The sequence below is a fragment of the Terrapene carolina genome, unplaced genomic scaffold (assembly GCF_002925995.2).
Source record: "Terrapene carolina triunguis isolate 2854851 unplaced genomic scaffold, T_m_triunguis-2.0 Scaffold172, whole genome shotgun sequence".
NCBI classification, from domain to species: Eukaryota; Metazoa; Chordata; order Testudines; family Emydidae; genus Terrapene; species Terrapene triunguis.
In genome coordinates this window covers 729,504-753,841 of record NW_020664523.1, presented here as the reverse complement: position 1 = coordinate 753,841, position 24,338 = coordinate 729,504, and the positions used below count along the sequence as shown (strand labels likewise).

General features: G+C 55.3%; 1 protein-coding gene across 1 annotated transcript in view; it reads left to right on the top strand.

Moving 5' to 3' along the window:
• The window catches only part of LOC112105963 (diacylglycerol kinase eta), a 188,217-nt gene that overhangs the window by 145,088 nt on the left and 18,791 nt on the right, over positions 1-24,338 (top strand). Inside the window, exons 11-22 of the mRNA XM_024198986.2 lie at positions 151-290; positions 873-954; positions 2,317-2,408; positions 3,121-3,220; positions 3,579-3,825; positions 14,055-14,156; positions 15,379-15,478; positions 17,110-17,217; positions 19,296-19,392; positions 20,326-20,433; positions 21,524-21,637; positions 23,078-23,212. Of these exons, the coding sequence (XP_024054754.1) occupies positions 151-290; positions 873-954; positions 2,317-2,408; positions 3,121-3,220; positions 3,579-3,825; positions 14,055-14,156; positions 15,379-15,478; positions 17,110-17,217; positions 19,296-19,392; positions 20,326-20,433; positions 21,524-21,637; positions 23,078-23,212 (1,425 nt within the window). The remainder of the gene's footprint in view (positions 1-150; positions 291-872; positions 955-2,316; positions 2,409-3,120; positions 3,221-3,578; positions 3,826-14,054; positions 14,157-15,378; positions 15,479-17,109; positions 17,218-19,295; positions 19,393-20,325; positions 20,434-21,523; positions 21,638-23,077; positions 23,213-24,338) is intronic.

Genomic DNA, 24,338 nt, shown 5'->3' with positions numbered 1-24,338 from the left:
GCCATCAGAGAGATCCCCAGGGTGTGGAGGGGATCTTGCATGTGCCAAAGGATGCGTCCATTGGACACGGCGCCCTACGCCCATTGGTTTTGGCTGGGCTCTCAGATCGGGGGCTGCCCCTTGCTCACAATTCTTTCCTTACTGTGGCAGTGCCAGCTTGGTGTCCTGCCGCTGGGGACAGGCAATGACCTGGCGCGGGTGCTGGGCTGGGGCAGTCTCTGTGATGACGATACCCAGCTGCTGCAGGTCCTGGAGAAGCTGGAGCGGGCCAGCACCAAGATGCTGGACAGGTGAGCAGGGGCATGGCTGTGGGCTGGGCAGACCTCACTCCTCCCCTGGGCCAGGAAGGGGGCTTCCCTCTCGGGATCCCGAATGGGGAAGAGAACCAGCTCAGTCTGGGTGGGCGCTCCCTGGGAAGGGCTCTGAGGCCGGGCGTCAGCCTGAGTCTGCCATCGTGCGCCTGCATTTCCAGCCACATCTCCCAGGCAGCAGGTTGTCCCATAGTCACCTACTGCAGGGCGTCTTCCTCTGTGCCTGGCTGCTCTTGGAGAATGGACACTGGTCTATCTGGGCTGCCGGTCCCTTCCCCACTCCTTCCGGACACCAGGACCTGACCAGGACTGAGATGAGAGCCATCTCCCCTGCCCCTGACTTGCTGTTGCCATATCCTGTTGCCCTGGCTTGCTCAAGCCCCCTTCTGCATCCTATGGGGAGGGCCCATCTCCCTGCAGGTCCCTGCCCCACCATGGCCCAGTGCCTGCCTTCATCTCAAAGGGGCCGCCCTGGGTTTCCGGGCAGGGCTGGCTGCCAGGCCATAGCTTGGCAAAGGCTGGGCCCCGGCAACAAGCATCTTGTCTTTGTCTTCCCCCCAGATGGAGCGTCCTGACCTACGAGGCGCCCAAGCAGTCGCCCCCTGCCATCAGAGAGGAGGAGAATGGGGATTCCTGCATTCAGGTACAGCTGCTCTGTTGCCTGTCCAGCGTGGCGGGTGGGGCCTGGAGTGGCAGCATGGCCCAGATGGGTTGGGGGCATGGAACATCAGCTCCTGAGTTCAGACCCCTGCCTATGCATATCTGCTACTTGAGCATGGGGATGGAGGGGAAAAACTGCTTGCACGTGGCCAGCACCTAGGGCCTGAGGTAACTGGAGGGGAGAGGCTGCAGCAGTGGGTGAAACGAGTTCAGCAGTTCTCAGCCTGAAGCCACAGTGTCAATGTTTTCCTGCCCAGCCCAGAGTGCGGCCTGCCCTCGGTGAAGGAGAAACAATTAACTGAAACAAGCCAGGAAAAAGTTGCTGGACAGGGTGTACGCTCTGGTTGCATGGGGATCGTCTGCCTAGGATGGAAGCTAAAAGGGCCTGGTGGGGCTTACAGAGGCCTGCTACTGCTGCTGAGTGGCCAGGCTGCCTCTGTGGCACAGTCTATGCGAGGGGGACGGCAGCAAGAAAGACAGTGTGTCCTAGTGGATAGAGCACTGCACTGGGAGTCAGCAGACCTGAGTTCAGTTCCTGTCTCTGGCAGCTGGGTGACCTTCCCCTCTCTGTGCCTCGATTTCCTTTCCCTCCATCTGGTCTCTGTAGCCTGTCAGCTCTTCAGACAGTCTGGTGCCGGAGTCTGTGCAGCGCCATGCATGTAGCATGAGCACAGGGTCTGATTTCCAAGCACTTCCCTGCCATTTGTTTGCAGCAGGCTACAGGCATTCAGTGCTGCCACTGCCCCAAAGGTGTGTGGGAACGAACGCAGGGTTTGTAATCGCACACTAGAGCATGCACTTGGCTGCCATGTAATAGCACGCACCCCGATCCTCTACCTTTCCGCAGCCTGCCCCACCTGAGGAGCTCTAAGCATTTCACAACCTTGAAGCAATGAAGCTTCACAATCCCACCACGTATGCAGCTGCACCCCAAAAAGGAGTCATCAGAAATCCAGGCTATCCGCACCCCACTTAGCCCTGTTGCAGGGGAGCTGGCCTTTGGTGCATTTTCTGAACAGAACAACAGAAGAGGAAATGATGGATCGGCAGGTTCCAGGTGTCCCCAGGCATGCAGAGAATCAGAGTGGAGCAGGATAGGGAAACTGAGGCACAGAGTGGGGATATGACTTGCTCAGGGTCACACAGCGAGCCGGGGGTACAGCCTGACTCCCAGTCCGGGGCTTTAGGCACTGAGCTCTGCTCCCTCCCCGCCCCCCCACCGCTGCAGGGGCTTGCTCAGCCCTGCAGTCTTCTAGCGTGGCTGGCCCAGGAGGATCCAGAGAGGGCACCGGGAGTACTGCTACTGTTGCTCAGGAAGTGCCCTTGTTCCCTCCATGTCCCGCAGGCCCAGATCTCTCACTACGCCGACTCCGTGGCCTTCCACCTGGCCAAGATCCTGGAATCTGACAAGCACTCGGTTGTGATTTCTTCTGCAAAGTAAGGGGGCACGGACAGCAGCAGGCCAAGCTTCCCCCACCCTGCTGGCCTGCCGGAGCCCAGTCTGGTGGGCTTCCTCCGAGGGCTGCGAGGGAGCTGGGAGTCTCTGGCCCATCCCATCCTTGGCCTCTGCTGGCAGTGCTAACGGGGCAGAACCGTGCCAATGAGGGGGTGGTTCTGTGACATGGTTCATGGGGCCCAGATCTTCATAGGTCTTGAAATCAATGTGAGTGAGGCGCCGAGTACCTCTGAGGATCTGGGCCAGGGAGCTTGGATTGAGGCCCCCAAATCATTGCACACAGGGCTCCAAGCAGCCTTCCGCGGCTAGTGCCTTTGGCTCCATGTTGGGCCCAAATGGTGAAGGGCATCACAGCCCATCACATGTCTCTGAGCCATGCAATCCCAGACAGCTGCAGTTTGCATCAGCAAGAGGCACGTCCCGGGGGCCCTGCTGGAGTGCCATCGGCTGCCTGGCCGAGGGTGATGTCAGGGCGCTGGGCTGTCACCAGCACCAAATGCTGCTGTGCTCGCTGCAGATGGTACAGCTGGGCCTGGAGGTGGGGGCCTCCCTCGTGGGGCTGGAGAGCACCCTTTGCTGGCTAATGGAGGAGCAGCATTCCAGGGGCACTGTGCCCGGCTGTGTGGGGAGGGGTGTGGGAAGGAGCCCCTGTCTCACCCGGGCTCTGCCCCCGGATGCTGCTCTCTCTGGCAGGTTCCTATGCGGAACGGTGAACAGCTTTGTGGCCGAGGTTGGCAAGGCCTATGAGAGGGCCATCGAGAACAAGCAGGAGGCTGACACCATGGCTAGGAAGGTAAGTCCTGGCGGGGCACTGCCTGGCGGAGATGCGTGTTGTGCCACTAGCGCCACCCTGTGGCAGACAGTCAGTGTTGTGGGCAGCTGCAGTCTTGGCAATCACTGGATTTAAGCCTTTGGATTCTCCATGGGGTTCGCAGCATGGATTAACCCATTGCCTGGGACCACCTCAGAATACACTGCCACAGAGACGATGTTCCCATCAGACATGCCATGGAGCAGCAGCCGTGTGCTGTGCCATGCTGGCTGTGACCCCCCAACACCCTCCCCTGGGACCAGCCCATGGCTGTGTGCCAGCAAACGCCCCGGCCTCACCGTGGTTCATGCCCCTGGTATGACTAGCTTCTCTCTTGCAGTGTGCAATGCTGAACGAGAAGCTGGACTCCCTGGTGCGGGAGCTGAACGATGAATCACAGGCGATCGTTGTCCCCGAAGGGAGCGCACAGACTGCCCCACCCGGCCCCGAGGCCAAGGAGAGCAGTAGCAGGGGCAGCTTCAACCCAAACCCTGTCCCCAGGATCTTCAAATCCAAGGAGCAACTAATGCTGAGAGCCAACAGCCTCAAGAAGGCCCTGCGGCAGATCATCGAGCAGGCAGAGAAAGGTAAGGAGCCTGGGCGAGACAGGAAGGGACTGCAGTGTTGGGGGTCAGCCAGACCCAAGGCCTCTGCAAGGCCACTGGCCTTGGCCACCCATTTCACATTCCATGGCTGGCCCCCTTCTACGGCAGGCTCTGCTGGGAGGATCAGTCCTCCGCTTTCATGAAGACACTACCAGCTGCAAGGCTCAGTACTTTATCAGCTCCTCGCTGGCCTCCAGGGCAGCGGGAATGCCAGGGGCCACGGACCCAGTGTCCACGCAGGGTACAGAGACCTCCCTCCAGATGCCTGCTGACCCCTAACAGGTACATTGACTAGCAGCATGGCACAGCATGGCCTAGTGCGTAGATCCAGGGGCTGGGAGCCATGTGCCAGTCCTGATCCTGCCGGTGACCTAGGCAAGGCAAAGCCCCCATTTGTCACTGATTCTGAGTCCTTTTGTTCTGAGGAGCCCAGCTGGAGAGACCCAGGACCTGCCTCACCATGATGCTAGGTTCACCCAAAGGGAGTTCTTCGAGTGCTAGCTCATGTCGATTCCATTCTAGGTGTGCGCGCCCACGTGCGCGGTCGTTGGAGATTTTGCCTTAGCGGAACCCGTAGGGCCAGCTGTGTCGCCCCCTTGAGTGCCGTGCTCATGCCGCAGTATATCAGGCACCGCCAACCCTATGCCTTCTCAGTTCCTTCTTACCGCCCATGGTGGTTTCTCCTTTTGAACTTCTGGCCTTAGTGCCTTTGTACATAGTTTGCATATAGTAGTGTTAAGTAGTTATTAAGTGTTAGTTAGTTAGTAGTTAGGGTCCCAGTGGAAACTTTGCCCCAGGTGGGGCATACCCCGGTCTCCTAGGTTTAAGCCCTGCTCAGACTGCAGCAGGTCTATATCTGTGAGTGACCCCCATAGCAGCTGCCTTAAGTGCTTGAGGGAGTCACACATTAAGAAGCGGTGCTGGATCTGCAAAAACTTTCGGCCCTGTACCCAGAAACAGCGGGATATCCGCCTCAGGACTCCCCAGATGGAGTCTGCCCTCCGCCTGGCTTCTGGGCTGTCCAGGCTGGTCGCTCCGAGCGCCTCAGCCTCCGTGCAGAGCGCACCACCAGCACCCGGCTCCTCCCGGCACTGTTCGTCATCACCGGTGCCGAAGAAGAAGGCTAAAAAGCGCTCCCTGGCACCAAGCAAGAAGGCCCAGGGGTCACCTACCAAAGGACCTGGGCCTGCCTGCCAGGCTACTCTGGAGCCATGCGATCGTGCCTCCCCGGTTGGGGCTCCCAACCCCAACAAAGGTCCGCCACCGACTCCTGGGAGTAGTATGGGACCCATACCCCCCTGCCTGCACCATCATCATCCCAGACTCCCCAGGTGCAGAGAGAGCACAGGTCTCCACCTGCTCTGATGATGACCCTGGTGCTGCAGGACCTAGCTAAGGCTCCCCAAGAGGGCAAGCTCACCGTTAAGACCCCTCAGGGGACAGGGAACACCGCCGGTTGCCAGACAGAAGACATTGATCTTCTCCACCACATCAAGAATCCAGGGGCAGGTCCCAGTCGCGTTGTTGGTCGCCCAGGCTGGCATCCAGATCCCCTCAGTGCTACTCACTGGCACGGGGTCGACACTCCCCCTACTTTTCCCTGCACCGCTCACTCTCTCGCCGGTTGTCCTGCAGGCGTCGGTCCTGATCGCTGGTGCGGTGGGAACGTTCCCCGTCTTGGCACTGGTCTCCCTGGCACCAGTACTGCTCTCCCCAGTACAGTCACCGGTCAGTTACACCAGGTCAACGGTCACCAGTAGTCATGACCAGTAAACAAATGCAGGCATTGATGGCTCCTCCCTGGTCGCTGGAAGGTGGCTCCTCCGGTACAGAAGGCCAGTTCAGCCCATCACCCAGGTCCCATCGGCGTGATTGGGCACCGGAACCCGCTCCCTTGTCTGCGGCACCGCAGTGGCAGCGCAGCCAGTGGCCAACGTAAGGCCGTATTGGAGTGTGTGGGGCATACCGGTTGTGATGATGCCCCCTTCGCAACACTCCTTGGTGGCCATGTCGGAGCATCGGTCGGCAGCCCCACCAGCACCGGGCCCGGTACTGGAACCCCATTCTGAGGTCGGGGTGGAGGAAACTGTGCCCACCCCTAAACCTCCTTCTCCAACTGTGGTCAAGACCCCAGAACCTCCATCAGTGATCCAGTCTTCCTTGTCATCCCTGGATGAGGGGGTCGTGGGACCTTCCAGGGCTAGCTCACCAGATGACTTCTCTGGCATGTGGCCAAGAACTTGGGGCTCGAGGTGCAGGAGATGGCGGAATAGGAGGGGACACCCTCTTCAATGTCCTCTTGGCCTCTACGCTCACCCGCGTCGCCCTACCCTTACATGACGGGGTCCTCAAGATCTCCAAGACCCTGTGGCAGACCCCCTCCTCCATCCCTTCCACCTCGAAATGGGCAGAGAAATAGTACTTTGTGCTGGCCAAACGGTTCAAATACCTTTATACCCACTCACCCCCGGGCTTGCTAGTTGAGTCTGTGGCCAATGAGAAGGACAGACAGGTCCCCACCTCCTCGACCCCCAAAAACAAAGAGGCCAAAAATCTCGATTTTTTTCGGGAGAAAAATTTATTCAGCTCCCAGCCTGCAATTCCGGGTGGCAAACCATCAGGCCCTGCTGGACTGGTACAATTTTAATCTCTGGGATAGTCTTAAGAAGTTCCTGGAATCCCTCCCTCAGGGTCTGGCCCAGGAGTTGGGCATGCTGGTGGAGGAGGGCACGGCGGCAGTCAGATGTTCTCTGCAGAAGGCATGGGATGCGGCGGATTCAGCGGCAAGGGTGGTCACATCAGCAGTGGTCACGTGATGTAGTTCCTGGCTCCAGACTGCAGGCCTCTCCTAGGAATTGCATGCCTTGATCCAGGACCTCCCTTTTGACTGAGTTGGTCTGTTCTCAGATCAAATGGACCCCAGGCTGTATGGATTGAAGGACACCAGGGCTACTCTTCACTCATTGAGCATGCACACGCCTCAATCAGCCAGGAAGCCCTTTTGGCCATTGCTGCCGCCAGGCAGTCTTGTCAGGGACCTACGAGGAGAAGGGACACTGGTTTTAGTTGTTGTCTCCTTTCTTCCTCCCATTCACTAGACCAGCCTGGGCCGCCAAACACCCAGGGGGCCAGAATCAATCATTTTGAGGGTGCACCCGAGAGTGATACCCCAGTCAGCCCAACCGGATCCTACCCGCCTTTCCTCGACTGCCTTTTCCCCTACCGCTCGGCCTGGTCGCGGGTTACGTCAGACCGCTGGGTCCAGGACATAGTGCCTTGGGGCTATATCTTTCAGTTCTTGGCTGCCCCTCCTTCCCACCCCACCCCCACTTTCCCGTCCCTCTTCAGGGACCCTTCTCACAAGCAACTCCTCGTTCAGGAGGTCGAGAAGTTCCTGGGCTTGGGGGCTATAGAGGAGGTTCCTCAGGACATGGAAGGAAGAAGATTCTATTCCCGTTATTTCCTAATCCCGAAGGCCAAAGGGGGCCTCAGACCTATCCTGGATCTGTGTGGCCTCAACAAGTCTCTCAAGAAGTTGAAGTTCTGCATGGTCTCCCTGGCCTCCATCATCCCTTCCCTGGATCCGGCGGACTGGTACGCTGCTTTTGACTTAAAGGACGCTTACTTTCATGTCTCCATATTCCAGGGACACAGGCATTTCCTGCGTTTCATAGTGGCCAGGCGTCACTTCCAGTTCACAGCGCTACCCTTTGGCCTGTCCTCGGGCCCCAGGATGTTCACGAAATGCGTGGCAGTGGCTTACCTGAGACATCAAGGGGTCCAGATCTTCATATGTCTCAATGACTGGCTCATCAAGGGCAGGTCTCCAGAGCGGGTGCAACAGCCTCAATCTGGTGCGGTCCATCTGCAATGATCTGGGCCTGTTAATAAATACAGAGAAGTCCATGTTAACACTAGTTCAATGCATAGAGTTTATCGGAGCAGTTCTCAACTCCATACGGGCCAGAGCCTTCCTTCCGGAAGCGTGTTTTCAGGCCATGTTGGACTTGATGGCCTACATAAAGAGCCATCTGCTCACCACGGCTCTTACGTGCCTGCGACTGATAGGCCACATGGCCGCATGCATGTACGTGGTCAGCCATGCTCGACTTCATCTGCAGCCTCTGCAAAGGTAAGTGGCCTCAGTTTACATCCCCAGCAGACATGCCCTGGACTGGGTGGTCACAGTGCTGAGTCACGTCCTCTCATCCCTGAACTGGTGGCTGAATCCTGAGTCGGTGCTGCAGGGGGTTCCCTTCGTGACCCCGTCTCCATCGCTCACCCTGTCTTGGATGCATTGGATCTGGGCTGGGGAGCCCACCTGTGTGAGCGCAACACCCAGGGCTGCTGGCTACAAAACTATCTAGCCCTTCATATCAATATCAGAGAGCTCAGAGCTGTTCGCCTGGCCTGCCAGGTGTTCTTACCCCACCCGAAGTGCAGGGTGGTGCAGGTCCTGATGGACAATACAGCTGCGATGTATTACATCAACAGGCAGGGGGATGCCAGGTCTTTGGCCCTTTGTCAGGAGGCGCTCAGCCTTTGGGACTTCTGTGTGCGGCAGCCACCCCGTTGCAGGTACCTCTTCGGCCAGATCTGCTGTCCCAGAACGATGGCAACTTGCCACACACAAAACTGGTGTTGCTGCACTTGACAGCTTGGCTGCTGCTTGGCTGAGTATGGATGAGCAGGAGTGCTCTGCTAGTGTCCAACAGGTCCTCCTAGGCAGCAGAAAACCATGCACCAGGGCTACCTATGTGGCAAACTGGCTTCACTTGTTGGTCCTTGGACTGGCATATTCCTGCTGCAGGACATCCTTTACCTTAAGCTCCAGGGCCTGTCGCTATCTTCCATCCACCTGGCGGCTGTTTCGGTGTTCCTCCGTTTCAAGGCTGGTCAGTCTTCGCCCATCCCATGACAGCGCGGTTCCTGAAATGTCTGGAGTGCCTTTACCTGCATGTCTGGGACCCGGTCCATAGGTGCAGACTTCCAGATTTCCTGGGGGGTGCTCGACCCCCTGCTCCATCCTAGGCCCCACCCCATTCCGCCCCTTCCCCCGATCCCCCACCCCACCTCTTCGCGTCCTTGCTCCGCCCCCTCCCTCTCCCCCGAGGGTGCCCCATATTCAACTGGTGCCTCCCCATAATGGGGGGGCACGAGCAAAAGGGCAGGTCACGTGTGTGTCCCCCGCGCCCAGCCCTGGGGCCACCGCACTCTCCCCGCCCCATGTTACCTGCAGGGGGGGGCGCTTTGTCCTCCTGCTGCGCCTGCCCTCCCAGCATGTTCTGCTGCTCTCCCTGCTCCCCAGGAGCCAAGGTGGGGAGCAGGAGGGAGCTGATTTTAATGCCGGCCCCTCCCGGTCGCTGCTCTGCAGCCCTGCCCGGCAGCTGCCTGAGAGAGCCTGGCTGGGGAGGAGGTGGCTTCTGCTCCCCGCCTGGCTCGGCTTCCGGGAACCCGAGCCCGGACAGGCAATGGGAGTCACCTCCCCAGCCAGGCTCTCTCAGGCAACCACCGTGCAGGGCTGCAGAGCAGCATCTCAGTGGCTGGAAGGGGCTGGTCTCGCCCCTTCCATTCCCCGCATCTGGGCCATGCGTCGCCCAGGCCCGCCCCCCGTTCCTCCCCCAGCACACCGCCAAACAGCTGATGGCGGCCAGTGGGAGGCACTGCGGGAGATGGGAACGAGCTGATCGGCGGGGCTCGGTGCTGGGGGGGGGGAGGAGGGGCCTGCCGGTGGGTGCTCAGCACCCACTATTTTTTTTCGACATGGAGTCGGCACCTATGACCCAGTCCTCCCTTGGGACCTGAATCTTGTGCTGTCGAGGCTCATGGGTTGCCCCTTCGAACCTCTGGCTTCCTGCTGTCTTCTCCTTCTCTCCTGGAAGGTCTTCTTCTTGGTCGCTGTAACTTCAACCCGTAAGTTGTACAAGTTCAGGGTGCTCACGTTGGAGCTGCCATATACGGTCTTCTATAAGGACAAAGGCCAGCTGCGTCTGCACCCGGCCTTTCGGCCCAAGGCTGCCTCCCAGTTCCACACTGGTCAAGACATTTATTTACCAGTCCTTTGTCCAAAGCCTCATGTGACGGATGACGAGCGCAGGCTGCATACCCTGGATGTTAGATGGGCACTGGCCTTCTACATTGATAGAACAAGGCCGTTCCGTAAGTCAACGCGGTTGTTTGTTGCTATTGCTGCCAGAATGAAAGGTCGCCCAGCGTCTGTCCAGAGAATCTCGTCTTGAATCACAGCCTGCATCTGCTACTGCTACGAGCTGGCAAATGTGCCCCTGCCGGCGATCGTGACAGCTCATTCGACTAGAGTGCAGGCGTCATCAGCAGCCTTCATGGCACAGGTGCTGATCCAAGAGATCTGTCGGGCTGCCACCTGGTCATTCGTCCACACGTTCACGTTGCACTACGTGTTGACCCAGCAGGCCTGAGATGATGCTAGGTTTGGGAGAGCTGTGCTACAAGCTTCAAGACCGTGAGCTCAAAGCCCACCTCCGTTGATTCTGCTTGTAAGTCACCTAGAATGGAATAGACATGAACAAGCACTCGAAGAAGAAAAAACAGTTACCTACCTTTCGTAACTATTGTTCTTCGAGATATTGCTCATGTCCATTCCATTACCCGCCCACCTGCCTCTCTGTCGGAGTTGTCAGCAAGAAGGGACTGAGAGGGCCTAGGGCTGGCAGCGCCTGATATATCGACGCATGAGTGCGGCACTCCAGGGGGCACCAAAGTCGTCCCTACGGGTATCGCTAAGGCAAAAATCTCTGATGACCACACATGTGGGCATGCACACACCTAGTATGGAATGGACATGAGCAACACATCTCAAAGAACAACAGTTACGAAACCGTTTTTTTTAATGCTCAGCACTTCTAAAAATCAAGCCAGATCTGGCCAGGCAGGACGCCCAAAACAGAGGCACCCCACAGCATGGGTCCCTGCTGAGCATTTTGGCCTGGACCCTTCTGGGCCTCAGTTTCCCCCTCTGTGAAGTTGAGACACTGAGTCACCAGTGTGAATCACTCAGAGGTGACTCTAATAAAAGTGGCTAATCCAGGAGCAGCATCCCTGGATGCCAGGGGAATTGCTCCTGGCTGGTGGGTCACAGGTCCTGGCAGCATGGGCTGGAGTGCAGGAAGGAGCCAAAAGAGCAGGGGTCCCCATCTCCTGGATGGTTCTGTCTGCCCAGTGAACTTCTCATCATGATAATGTTGTCCCACAAACTTATACAGGATCGTTTTAGGGGTCAAGACAAAGATGCCACATTTATTATGATAATTTGATTTATGACCAATAACTAATATCTTAATCCTTATACACACACATTATACCTAATACCTACACACACACACACACACACACATTCACACATACACACATCCATTAGATGTTCTGCAGCTGCTGCATAGTTACCAGTCCTGCTTGAGTCTGTGGCTTGAGTTTGCAGCTTGGGTTCGTAGCTTGTGGCGGCTAACTGGCCAGGAAAGCCGGGCACAAGGACGAGCTGGGTCTCTGTTGGGCATGCACCGATGCCCTTCCATGTTGGCAGCAGAATGTTACCCTCCTCCAAAGTTTTCCATCTCACCCATCCTTTTTATAGGCTTTAGTTTGAATCCAGAGTCTATAGGTCTTGCTGTGTCACGCTGCCTCTGGGTTTGGTGATTGATCACCCGTCAATTGCAGACATGACTTTCAGCCTCGGACCGGGCTTTGATCTTCCTTCTATTGTACCTTTTCTTTTTAGGGTGGATTCTTCTTACTTTGTTAGGGCTCTTGTCTGCATCTTCAGCCGTTGGTGTTTGAACTCTATTTAATCGGGACAGGCTGGGGCTGGAGGTTGATTCCATCATCCATACATACCTCATTCACACATCTAAACTAAACTAATAAGATTACAGCAGGGTTTGCAAAAATGAAGGTTGCAGCAAGCCCTTACAAAATGGAGTAAGCGTTTTAAAATGGGGTTTGAATTACAATATGGCAAACAGTGAACAGAAGTTACAATATAGACAAGTATAATGGATGGCAAACAGTGAACAGAAGTTACACTGTAGGCAAGTGTAATAAATGGTGAACAGAAGTTACAATACGGAAACAGTGCAAGTCTCAGTGATTTAAGCAGGAATTGGATTGATAGTGAAACTTACAAAGGCAGCTGACTGAACAGCTATGGCTCTTAACAAGCATCTTAACTGTTAATTAGCCAGTTATTGGGGTAACCGGTTTTATGAATGAATATTGTTGCATTCATAAAACTTTACTTATGAAGTTACATTAATAAAGTAAACAATTAAAAACGATTTCATTCATGAGTCCTACACTAGAGCATACGCCAGACCGCCTGGGTCTTTGGGCATGGAACCAGCCCCTTCACTTTATGCTCGGCACTAGCGAAGGGCCCAGTCCTGCTGCCTTTCCTCCTGTGAGCCAGACTCCAGCTGCCTCATCTAATATTGGTTCTAACCGCAGCTGCCAGGAGCACTGTGCCCATTTTGCGCTGGCACCGCATGGACTGCTGGCAGGTCCAGATAGGGTTGGAGTCCTGAGCATCCAGTCCAGACAGTATCTCTGGCATCCCCATCTGTAGGCTTTAGGCTCTGTATACTCTCTAGAACGTCAGGGCCAGGTGGCAGCTCCTGCAAGAGCCTGGTTCACCAAGGACCAGGTGCCACGACAGCCTGCAGAGGCCTCCTGGCTGGGGTATCTGTGCTGGGACAGGAGACCCCTCTGCCCCCCGGGCCTCGGGAGCTCAGCCAGCCCTACGAGGTGGAGTGGAAACACCTGCAAGGGTCAGACCCATCAGCAGTGAGCTGAGGAAGCATCGGGTACATCCAGGTGCTGGCTGGGCATCCCTAGGGTATGTCTATGCAGCAATGTAAGCCTGAGCTCAAGTCTAACCCCCCTTGCAGCCACGCTAACTTAAGTTAGCTAACCTGGAGGGTCCGAGCCCGTGTTAAGCTGGGACCCTATTGCTTTCCTGTGCACATGGCTCTGGCTTGACTCGGGTCCTGGAAGACCTCCGGATCTATCTATCCCAGAATTCCTGGCAGCAGAGGAGCAGCGCTGCAGGCAGCCAGCGCAGAGGCTGGAAGCGCCATTACTGCCTGGCCAAGCCCGCTCCCCTTGCCTGCTCCGGCTCCTCCTCACTGCTGTGCACAGCTTGCCTGGAATGGAGCAAAGCTGACTGGCAGGAGGCAGCTCCTGGCTGCCAGGATATTGAGGATCATCCCTGCCCCAGACCTGCTGAGCCAGGAGCTCTGCTGCTCCCCCTCCCTGCAGGGCAGCCACTTAGTCCTGCTCTGCTCTCTGTCCCTTCCCCCCGGGCCTCCCCGCCCTCCCTGGGGCTGTGTGTGCAGGGACGCCCGGGCTGCATGCATTGTCAGGTGGGAGAGTGGGAGCCAGCCCCAAAACTACCCCACAGCCTCCCAGGGATCTCTTATCCCTGCCTCCCATGTGCGGCGGGGGCAGAGCTAAGGGATCCCGGGGGTGCTGGAGCACCTTGCACCCCAAGCCCTGGGGATGCCCTTCACCGCTCAGCATCCGGCAACAGCCAGGCTGGGGGGGGGTGTTCTTCCTCGGACACCTCCATTCAAAACAAACAGACAACAATAAATAAAAACCAGCCAAACAAAAACCCCGTCACTGCCCATGGTGCAGTCTGGCAGCCCTGGAGCTGGGTGCCCTAGTTACCCTCAGAACAGGGGCCTGCCCTGGGCATTTTCCTGCCCATGTGACTCAGCCTAGTGAGGAACCCAGTTCTCAGATTAGGGGCAGTTCAGAGTAAAGCCTTTTCACACTGCCGTGTGCTCCCAGGACAGCCACCACAGGAGTCGTTATGTGTTTCTGAGTCCCATCAATAGCATGTCACAGTTGGGAAACAGGCAGGGCAGTAGAGTTTTCCCACAGTGCACCATGTTCCTAGGGCTAGAGTGTTGATGGGATTGGTGGGGGCACTAGGCACTCTGGGATATGGTTACTTTGACTTGGGTCTGCGCACTGGAGTATGGGTGCCAGAGCCCTAGGTTTGAGCATGGGTCAGCAAATCTTTAACCTAGGGTTAAAATGCAGTGTAGATGCTCCAGCCCAGGGTTCCCTGACATGAATGGGCTGACTCGAGTCCCATGAACCCTGGGCTGACACTGCTGTGTAGCCATACCCCTAGCATTGGCTTTACATTGCATGCCTTGCCTGTTCCCGTGTAGCTGTGGATGAGCAGAACAAGCAGACTCAAGCCTATCGGAGCATCACGGCTTCCAGCAAGAAGGACAGCTTGGAAGAGTTCAGCAAAGAGACCGAAATCCTTGGTAAGACTCCGGCTGGTTCATGCAGCCCACTCCCCGTTCAGGATCATGGGCTCTTCCACGTCACTCGTTATTTAAAATGATCGGAGAAGCTGGAACCAAGGCAGGATTGGGGGTGGCAAATACACAGATTAAAGGGGCCCCGTTTTCCAAAGTGGAGGCCCCCCAGCTACGTACTACAGTGCATCTGTGACTGTGAGCAGGACTCCTAGTTGCTGTTGTGTAACTGGCAGGGGGTATTGGTCTTGGGCTCACCTTTGCTGCCTGCATAGCGCCTGGAGCAATCTAAATACCAGTCTCAGAGCACAGCAGACAGGCCAAACCAGGATAAGCCTGGAGATTTCCAGCCGTCAGACTGCTAGGGCCGTGTGCAACGTGAGCGTGCTGTGGGATTGCACACACTGTCTGCCCAAGCTACGCCCATGCCTACCATTGGGTGGCTCAGAGCTGGTGATGTTTGGACAGTCAGGCCTTGGCAGTGTGGGCGCTGGCTGGAGGCCGCAGAGGGATCCCGGCCTGGGCGTTCCAAGGGAAATTGACCAGCCGTGTGCAGGGGGCTGTGGAGGCTCTGACAGACTGGCAGGCTGTGTCCTGCAGAGTCCAGGTACCATAGCAGAGGAGTGCAACTCTCTGGAGTGGGGCAGGGATGAGGGCCCCACCTTGACTCATCAGTGTGTGTGTTGGAAATCAATAATACCTGGGGCTCCCCCTGCTGGCAGGAGAGCAGTAGGCGCCTGATCCAAAGCTGATTGAGGTCAATGGAAGGGCTTCTGTTGACTGAGGGCCTGATCCAAAGCCCACTTAATTGGCTAACTAACCCCCATGCCCTGACCCCTGCTGGTGGTAGGGAAGGAGCGCAGTGCGTATTGCACCCTCCATTATCAAAGCAGGGTGAGAAGGAGAACTGAGTGCAGATAATCAGGAGACAGACTGTCCAGGCTCTTTGCAAGGGATTTACAAACCATGTCACCAGACCTGCCCATAATCCACGTCTGTAGGGCCACACCCAGCACTCTCCCCTAGGGGCATGTCCCATTTAAAGTGGCAGCATGCAAAGTGCTTAGCAGAGTGCCACACTGGGGTCCCCTCTGCACTCAGAAGTGAAGGGGTTTCTTAGTGCGGTGTTGGGGGCTAAGGAAGGCAGGCTAGGGGTAGGATGCAGGGTATGCGCTTGTTAAGGGCAGGGGCGCTGCTGGCTGCTAAAGAGCATCTCCCCTTTGGTCAGGTTCCCGGCGGGGTACGGTGACCTCCACGACGTCCTCTATCTTCCTGGATAGACCTGACAGCTTCAGCACTGTCCATTTCACCGAGGATCCCAACACCATGTGAGTACGTGCTCTGGGCAACATTAATCCCCGGCGCATGTCCAGGCCTCCGATGCTGCTCCCCCCGTAGGGTAGGGCTCTTATCCCCGTTTGACACAGGAGAACTGAGGCCCAGGTAAGGAAATGACTTGCCGAAAGCCACAAAGTATACATAGCCTCTCCTTTATCAACACTTGACCTTAACCTCAGTCTCAATCATTATCAGCCTTTCACCAGCCAGTTTTCCTCCTCTTTCCCAGAGAGTCTCATATATGACTCTCTTAATTCTGATTGGCTGACGAGAGGGGTTTTTGTTGAAGTGGAACTTTCCATTCTCGCGGGTGGGGGCGTTCTCGCCACACTGCCAAAAGGAAGGGGTGGGAGGCTGCTCGCAGCCTTTTGTTTGGGAGCATCCTGTTCCTTGAAGGTCCATGTGTGTTTCCCCCAGTACCGCTAATTGACACGTGGCCACCGTCCTCCTCACTGTGACCCTCGACTTTGTCATCACCAGGGCTGGGTGACAGCCATGTGCTCTACCTGTGAAAGCCAACTAGTGTAGAATGCAGTGACCAGCGAGCTTGGTGGATTGCATTGTCTGGGCTTCAGGCGCTGTGGCCGTTGCTGGAACTGTAGGTGTATAATACCTTCAGGCTGGGATCTGCAAAGGCATCTCAGAGTTATGCAGTGAGCTCCCCTGGGGGAGGGGGGGGGGGAATTGATCATCTGTTAGCTGGAATTGATCAATTTTAGAGATTCTGGATTTAATTAAAACAAAAACATTTAGAGGTGTCTGTCTCTCTGTCTGTTTGTCTGACTATTACTGCAGTGTCTGAGTGCTGTCCCTGCAGTACAGATTGGTGAAAGCACAGTCCTTAACACAGCCTGCCTAACTCTCCTCGCTTTAACCTCACAAGATATTATTGATCTCCAGGAAGCAAAGATGTACCAGCTAGTTCAGCAGCTGGAATCTGCTCCTTCACCTGTCTTTGTTAAATCAATGACAGAATTAAAAAGCCAGGGTCTGATTCTGCTCTGGCACTGGTGTAAATCTGGGGTCCCTCCACTGAAGCTCATGGAATTACATCCATGGAAAATTGGCATAATCGAGAGCAGAATCGTCCCCTGGCTGTTTAGGATCAGCAAATTATCTGTGAGTCGTCAGCCAACAATCTGCCTGGCCAAAGCACGTCCGGTTGGTATCATTAAACAATGCCAGGCGAGCAGACAGTATCTTTTGCAGAGTTGGTAACAGAATGTGGCTTGGCTAGCTGAAGGTTTGCCTGGCTTTCCCCACTTGAGAAGTGTAATAGTGGCCTGGCCTGGTGCACGCTATTATTATTTTGCAATGGGGTCATTACACACAGAACTATCAACCCTGTGTGTTTAATGGGGACTAGAAACTTGGCTATGACATCACTGACAGCCAATCAGACATGGCTGTGACATGACTGACAGCCAATCACAAAGCTCCAATTGTCGCTGGCATTCTAAAGCCCCTTCAAAACCCATAATAAATCTCAAGGATTCTCATACGGATGTTTCAATAATGGGACTGATATTTTCATTCTGCTGCCATTTCCCGGTTCCACCCCCGTGATCATTGCTGCATTGTTCTGTGTCCAAACCTCACCTTCCCCATCTGCTGCTTTCAGACAATTCTCCGAAAGATGTGTCATGAATAACTACTTCGGCATAGGCCTGGATGCCAAAATCTCTCTGGAGTTCAACAACAAGCGGGACGAGCACCCCAAAAAGTGCAGGTAGGCAAAAGAGCCCCCCTACCTCCCTCAAATGGAAAGTGGCTCAGGCTAGGAGCAGAGGTCAGAACTCCTTGATTGCTGAGTTCCCATTTCATGAGGGAGTCATCTATAAAGACACCCTCTGCCCCAGGGCATGCACTCCAGGGGCGACCTATGCAGGGAGCTGGGGGGAGCTGTCTTTGGCCAGGTCTACACAAGGAGGGCTTTACCGGTATAGCGATACCAGTGCAAAGCACTCCTAGTGTGGACACAGCTTATACCGGACAAGCTGTGCTTGCACCAGCATAGCTTATTCCAGCCGCCCCAGTGAAACCAGTGACACCAGGACAAGCACATGTGGCCAGTCTAGCTGTGTCTACACCAGGGGCTTGTGCCGGCAAGTTACGTCAGTCAGACCACACCTCTTCACACCTGGCTGACAGCCATGCCGGCAGAAGTCCGTAGTGTAGACAGAACCTAAGTGATCTGCTGTTGGGCTGAGCTTCACGCTGCTCCTTATCTGTCACGAAGCCTCCACTGCTCTGATGTGAGTCCGCGTGTCTGTTTAGCTGAAGGTGCCTATGGTGCCTGACTTGAATGGAATGCAGCCACGTGGCAATAATAACAGCTTGTTTAACAAGAGCCATGCAGTGCACTGCGCCAATGCCCTTCATCCCAACATTTTCTAACACTCTGCAAACATTCGTTAATTAGGCCCCAGGACGTTAATCCTTGTGAGGTGGGTATTTATAATTATCCCATTTTACAAAGACCAGTGGGAACCAGCGGAAGTCTCTGCAAAATCAGATCCTATATATCTAGAGTAAACATACAGCAATCAGGTATTACTAGCATCTCAGAGGGTCTTGGCAAGATCATGTAAACCTCTGGAGAGGAGCTCAGCTCACCGGATGCCCTGAGGTGGAATTGAATCCTGCTACTCAGTTACCTTGAATGGCATGTCTCCAAGAAGGGTCTAGCAGAAAAAGAAGGGATGAAGTGATGGCTGAATAACAATACTACCTAAGAGAGTTATACAGTTCTTCTCAGCTAGAGATCTCTTTACAAAGGAGGCAGAGCCATTATCCCTATTCTACGCATGGGGAAACTGAGGCACAGAGTGGGAAAGCAGGTCACCTAACAGGCCAGTGGTAGGAATAGAGCGCAGGTCTTCTGAGTCCCAGTCCAGTGCCCTATCCACGAGGCCACACTGCCTTCCTGGATAAAGAGGGCTGTAGAGCATTGCCTATGGAGGGAGATTCAAAAGAGTGGCACTATTTCATTTGAAGAGGAGACCAGTAGCAGCTCTATAAAATTCTGAGTGATGCAGCAAATCAGGTGTCCCTGTTTACTTTTTCTCCTACTCAATGAGACATTCAGTGAAACTAAAAGGTAACACATTAAAAACTAATAAAAGGAAACATTTTTACATAAGACATAATTAACCTGTGGAAGTTGCTGCCACTGGATATCATGAATGCAAAGCATGTAGCAGGATTCAGTAAAAGGATCAGACATTGCTGTGGAGAATGAGAACATAGACAGTTACATTGGATGGGATTTTACACCAAGGGCTACAAACCCTCCTGTTTCAGGACAACAACCAGTCATTGACCAAGGAGGGAAGCAGCTTCCCCCATGGGCAGTTATTCCTGGCCACTAGCAGGTTCTTGCACCTTTCTCTGAAGCATCTGGTGAGAAACAGGATATGGGACTAGATTGTCAGATCCGGTCCTGCAATGTCTGTGTTGCCTGTTAATTACTGTGCATGTCATTAGGTTAATCTCTATCTCTGTTGTCTAATTTGCATATTTAAAAGTCATTCTCATTGCACCACCATAATAAGGCTGTTGGCCACTGTGCCAGTGGCGACCGGGGCTTGGAGTTGTCTGCAGGACTGGTTTAACATAGATCCATGAGTTTCAGGACCATTGTGGTCATGTCCTCTATAACTCAGCCCAGAGACTCTCAGCCAGTGACTTCCACATCCCACCCAGGACTGCTGGCTGAGCTAGAGCATCTGTGTTAGACAGGCACCCAGGCTGGATTTAAAGCACCTGCTCAGAGCTGTGCGTTTCTCTCCCCTTGCCCCACTGCAGCAGTCGCACCAAGAACATGATGTGGTACGGAGTGCTTGGGACCAAGGAGCTTCTGCAAAGGACCTACAAGAACCTGGAGCAACGAGTCCAGCTGGAGGTAATCAGAGGTGCTGGCCTGGTCTGGGGGCCATAAATCACTGGGGGGAGCATAAGAGCAGGAGCAGGTGTGCTCAGCTAAGTGAACATGTGCGGGCTCCTGGATAGATCCCTGTTCTCTGCCAGGCGTTGGGGTTTAGGTGCTTAGAGACTGTAGGAATGGGGGCCACAGATAGAGCTAGAAGCTAGGCTGCCAGGCCACAGCAATGCTCATTTCTCAAGCCCCCTGCCTTGGTGCCGGTCTCTTCTCCTGCTTTGTGTTTGCTCGTGTCATGGAAACCTCTTCCTTTGCAACACAGAGCCCAAGGAGAGGCACTGAGTCCCAGTGCAGAGCAGGTTACTGAAAGTCCAAGCAGGCATTCGTAAGAAAGCCAAGGGACTCTCCAGTTGTGTCTGTGCTGGGGGTGTGTGTGCATAGATTTCCCACCATTGCTCATCCTGGCACAGCATCACCTGGTGGTGCGAACAGGGGAGCCCTAGTGTAGACAAGGCTCCTGCATTTTATTTTAAAACCAAGTCTCCTGGCCCTGCTTGGGTTGGATCAGAGCATGGGTTTGCCTAGGTAATGAGGCACAATGCGGGGATCAGCAGAGGGCCTGAGTGAATTCAGGCTGGCGATTCTCTGGGTGTTTCCTGTTTTCTCTTGGAGGGCAGGGGCTGAATGTTAAAGGGTAGTCAGTGCCTTGAAACAGTGGTGATGCTCCAATGGACAGTGACTTCTGCAAACCAGCCCCGTAACATCACGGCGGGCTGCCCAGAATCCCTGACTCCCTTGAATTCTCTTAGGCCTGGGCTGTGTTTCACAGCAAAATGCAGGAGTTTGCTGGCATTCCTGCCTGGCCTGCTTTGCGGGCAGATCTGAGGGTGTGGCCGGGCTGGCAGGTGGTGCCTGGCACACATTGAAGATCTCAGCCTGCTTTGTCTTCTCTTTCAGTGTGATGGGGTGACCATCTCCTTGCCCAGTTTGCAGGGGATTGCCGTGCTCAACATCCCCAGCTATGCTGGTGGCATCAACTTCTGGGGCGGCACAAAGGAGGATAACGTGAGTGCCGGCTGCGGGGCGGGGTTGGAGGCTTCTTTGCTAGTAGTGCCAATGGTAAATCTGAAGGTGAAATGCCTCAGTCCAGCTGTAACAAGAGACCTGGTATCCACTTAGGGACAGAGGAATTGCCAGATGGATCTGCCCTGGCTCCACTTGGTCTGGTCTCCAACCTCCCGTCAGATGGATCAGCCCAGGGCCCATCTAGCTCAGGCCCTGATTCTGACAGCAGTCTGTACCTGGGTGGTTTTGAGGAAAGGGTTGGAAGGGTGGCAGTCTGTCTCACTGGGAGGCACTGTTGTCTGGTAGCTAGAGCAGAGAGGGCTGGGGGTCAGAAGGTCTTCAATCTAGGCCTGACTCTGCTACTGACTCCTTGTGGCCTTAGGGGTTCACATCCCCTCACTGTGCCCTGGTTTCTCTATCTGTGAAATGGGGTTACTCCCTTTGCGAAGGGCTAGAGCAGTGTAGAGCTGTTTTCATGTGCACACCCCGAGCTCATTGTGCTGCAGTGCACAGCCCTGACCTTCAGGGATCGTTTATGGCCAAAAGTCTGAGGTTGCAAGGACCCTTTGTGAGGAGGCCGAGTCGTTAGGGGAGCCCCGGGCCCTGTCTGAGTGCCCCACTCCCCTTCCGCCTGTGGGTGGCTGTGTGGGTAGTTCAGGTCAGTGGCAGCTTCCTCTGGGGTTTCCTGCCAGGGCCTCTTCTGCCTCCCTCCACTCCCCACCTTCTGGTCTCAGCAACTGGACCCAGCTCCCACCCTGGCTCCACTATCATTACCCTTCAGCTCCAACCTCTTGGGTCAGCTGGAGAGTCCCTAGAAATGGAACTTAGCCTAGATATAGACAGACAGACACAGAGATGTATAGCCAGACACACACACACAGAGACCCCTAGGCAGACAGACATGCACTCAGTTGTATAGACACAGACACAGAAACTCATGGATGGACAGACATGCACACAGCTGTATAGACAGACAGACACAGAGAGCCCTAGGCGGACAGACAGACATGCAGCTGTATAGAGAGCCCCAGAGTGTGGTGAAGAGGGGTTCGGGGCGGTGGCTGTCACGGGGCTGTGCTGTTCCCTGCAGAACTTCGGGGCACCCTCCTTCGATGATAAGAAGCTGGAGGTGGTTGCTGTCTTTGGCAGTATCCAGATGGCCATGTCGCGAGTCATCAACCTGCAGCATCACCGCATCGCCCAGGTAAAGCAGCACTGCCGCAGGATATCAGCTAACCCTTGGCTGGGCCCCACCTGGCTAGGCCCCAAATGGCTGGAGGCCCAGATGGGGCCTGTCTGCAGGGGGACCGACCCCCCCCCCCCATTGCTGCCTCCCTCCCATGAGGCCCACGGAGGTTGGAGAGGGAGCACCCTGGGCGGAAGAGGCTGCAGGAGGTCAGGCAAGGGCAGATGTGGGAGTCAGGCTCCTGACCTGTGAGGAGGGGAAGGGGGGTCTCCAGTAAGGTTGGTGGGCGGGAAGGGCCTCCTGCTGATATGGGCAGGGAAGGCTCTAAGTTTGAGTGGGGCAGCTCTTTTGTTGGGGGGCCTGAGCAGGGCTACACGAGGGTTTTGGGGGGGCCTGGGGAAAAATCTGCTCCTGAGGCCCCCTGTGGTGGGGTGGGGGTTGGAAGCAAGCTCTCCCCACACTGACCCCTCCATGGCGGTACCTGTCCTGCAGGGCTGGGCCCGGCTACCCACACTGGCCATCGTGACCTGGTGCATGGGGTCGCAGCGCCACTCAAGTTTGGCCCAGCCACCCATCCGCAGGAGCTGTGACACCAAGTGTCAGGCTGCAGCGCTGCTAACTCAGATTCCATGGATTTGGGGGGCTGGGGACAAACTGCCCCTTTTGTCCCATGCCCTCCGGGCGGCCCTGGGCTTGAGGGGCTTGGGACAAGGGTATTGTCCTCTGTATCTCATTGGGGCTGTCCCGTGCCCCATGAGCGTGCAGTGCCCCTGCCAGTATGGAGTGATGAGCTCTGCTCTGGGAGCATGGCACACCCACGTTGCACAGGGTGTCAGGCAGGCCAGAACTGACGCCCTGCGAGTGGTGTGTCTGGGTAGGCCGCGTGCTGGCGGAGAAGCACAGAGTGGGTCTGCCTATGGTACAGCTCTGCAGCAGCTGGAGGTGGGGTTCCCAGCTCAGGCAGAGGGACACATGTCAGCTCTGCTTGAGCTGAGGCCTGACAATAGCAGTGTGGCCGTGGCAGCATGGGCAGGTGCTCAGGCTCGCTGCCCGAGCCCATACCCAGGGCTTGGGAGGGATTGGACTCCAGTGGCTAGCCTGAGCCATGCTGGCCACATGGCTAGCTCGAGTGGAGCTAATCTGTAGCCAGTGACCCAAGCTAGGAATCAGGCCTCCCAGCAGGGTCTACAATCTAGATGCACTGGTGCTCCTGGCAGAACCCAGCTACTGGGCCAGGAGATGTGGCTCTGCCAGGAGAGCAGAGTGCCAGCTGGCAGGAGACATGGCTTTGCCCGCATGCCTGGGCATCACAGACAGCACTTCCCTGGCATCAAGCCATGGCAGAGCCACGATTGCTGGGAGAATTTCTTTAACTAGGGCTATATGAAGCCCTTGGCTGGGCCATATGCGCTGCCTTGCTGCTTGGTGCCAGCCTCCTCTCCTGTGCTTGCCTGGCAGTGTCGGATGGTGAAGATCACGATTCGGGGAGATGAGGGCGTCCCAGTGCAGGTAGATGGAGAAGCCTGGATCCAGCCTCCAGGGATCATCAAAATCCAACACAAGAACCGAGCCCAGATGCTAACGAGAGACAGGGTAAGACCTCAGGGTAGCTGCTGCTAGCATGTATCAGAGGGGTAGCCGTGTTAGTCTGAATCTGTAAAAAGCAACAGAGGGTCCTGTGGCACCTTTAAGACTAACAGAAGTATTGAAGCATAAGCTTTCGTGGGTGAATGCCCACTTCATCAGACGCAAGTAATGGAAATTTCCAGAGGCAGGTATAAATCAGTATGGAGATAACGAGGTTAGTTCAATCAGGGAGGGTGAGGTGCTCTGCTAGCAGTTGAGGTGTGAACACCAAGGGAGGAGAAACTGCTTCTGTAGTTGGCTAGCCGTTCACAGTCTTTGTTTAATCCTGATCTGATGGTGTCAAATTTGCAAATGAACTGGAGCTCAGCAGTTTCTCTTTGGAGTCTGGTCCTGAAGTTTTTTTGCTGTAAGATGGCTACCTTTACATCTGCTATTGTGTGGCCAGGGAGGTTGAAGTGTTCGCCTACAGGTTTTTGTATATTGCCATTCCTGATATCTGACTTGTGTCCATTTATCCTCTTGCGTAGTGACTGTCCAGTTTGGCCAATGTACATAGCAGAGGGGCATCGCTGGCACATGATGGCATATATAACATTGGTGGACGTGCAGGTGAATGAGCCGGTGATGTTGTAGCTGATGTGGTTAGGTCCTGTGATGGTGTTGCTGATGTAGATATATGGGCAGAGTTGGCATCGAGGTTTGTTGCATGGGTTGGTTCCTGAGTTAGAGTTGTTATGGTGCGGTGCGTGGTTGCTGGTGAGAATATGCTTAAGGTTGGCAGGTTGTCTGTGGGCGAGGACTGGCCTGCCTCCCAAGGTCTGTGAAAGTGAGGGATCATTGTCCAGGATGGGTTGTAGATCACTGATGATGCGTTGGAGAGGTTTAAGCTGAGGATTGTAGGTGATGGCCAGTGGAGTTCTGTTGGTTTCTTTTTGGGGCCTGTCTTGTAGCAGGAGGCTTCTGGGTACACGTCTGGCTCTGTTGATTTGTTTCTTTATTTCCTTGTGTGGGTATCGTAGTTTTGAGAATGCTTGGTGAAGATCTTGTAGGTGTTGGTCTCTGTCTGAGGGGTTGGAGCAGATGCGATTGTACCTCAGTGCTTGGCTGTAGACGATGGATCGTGTGGTGTGTC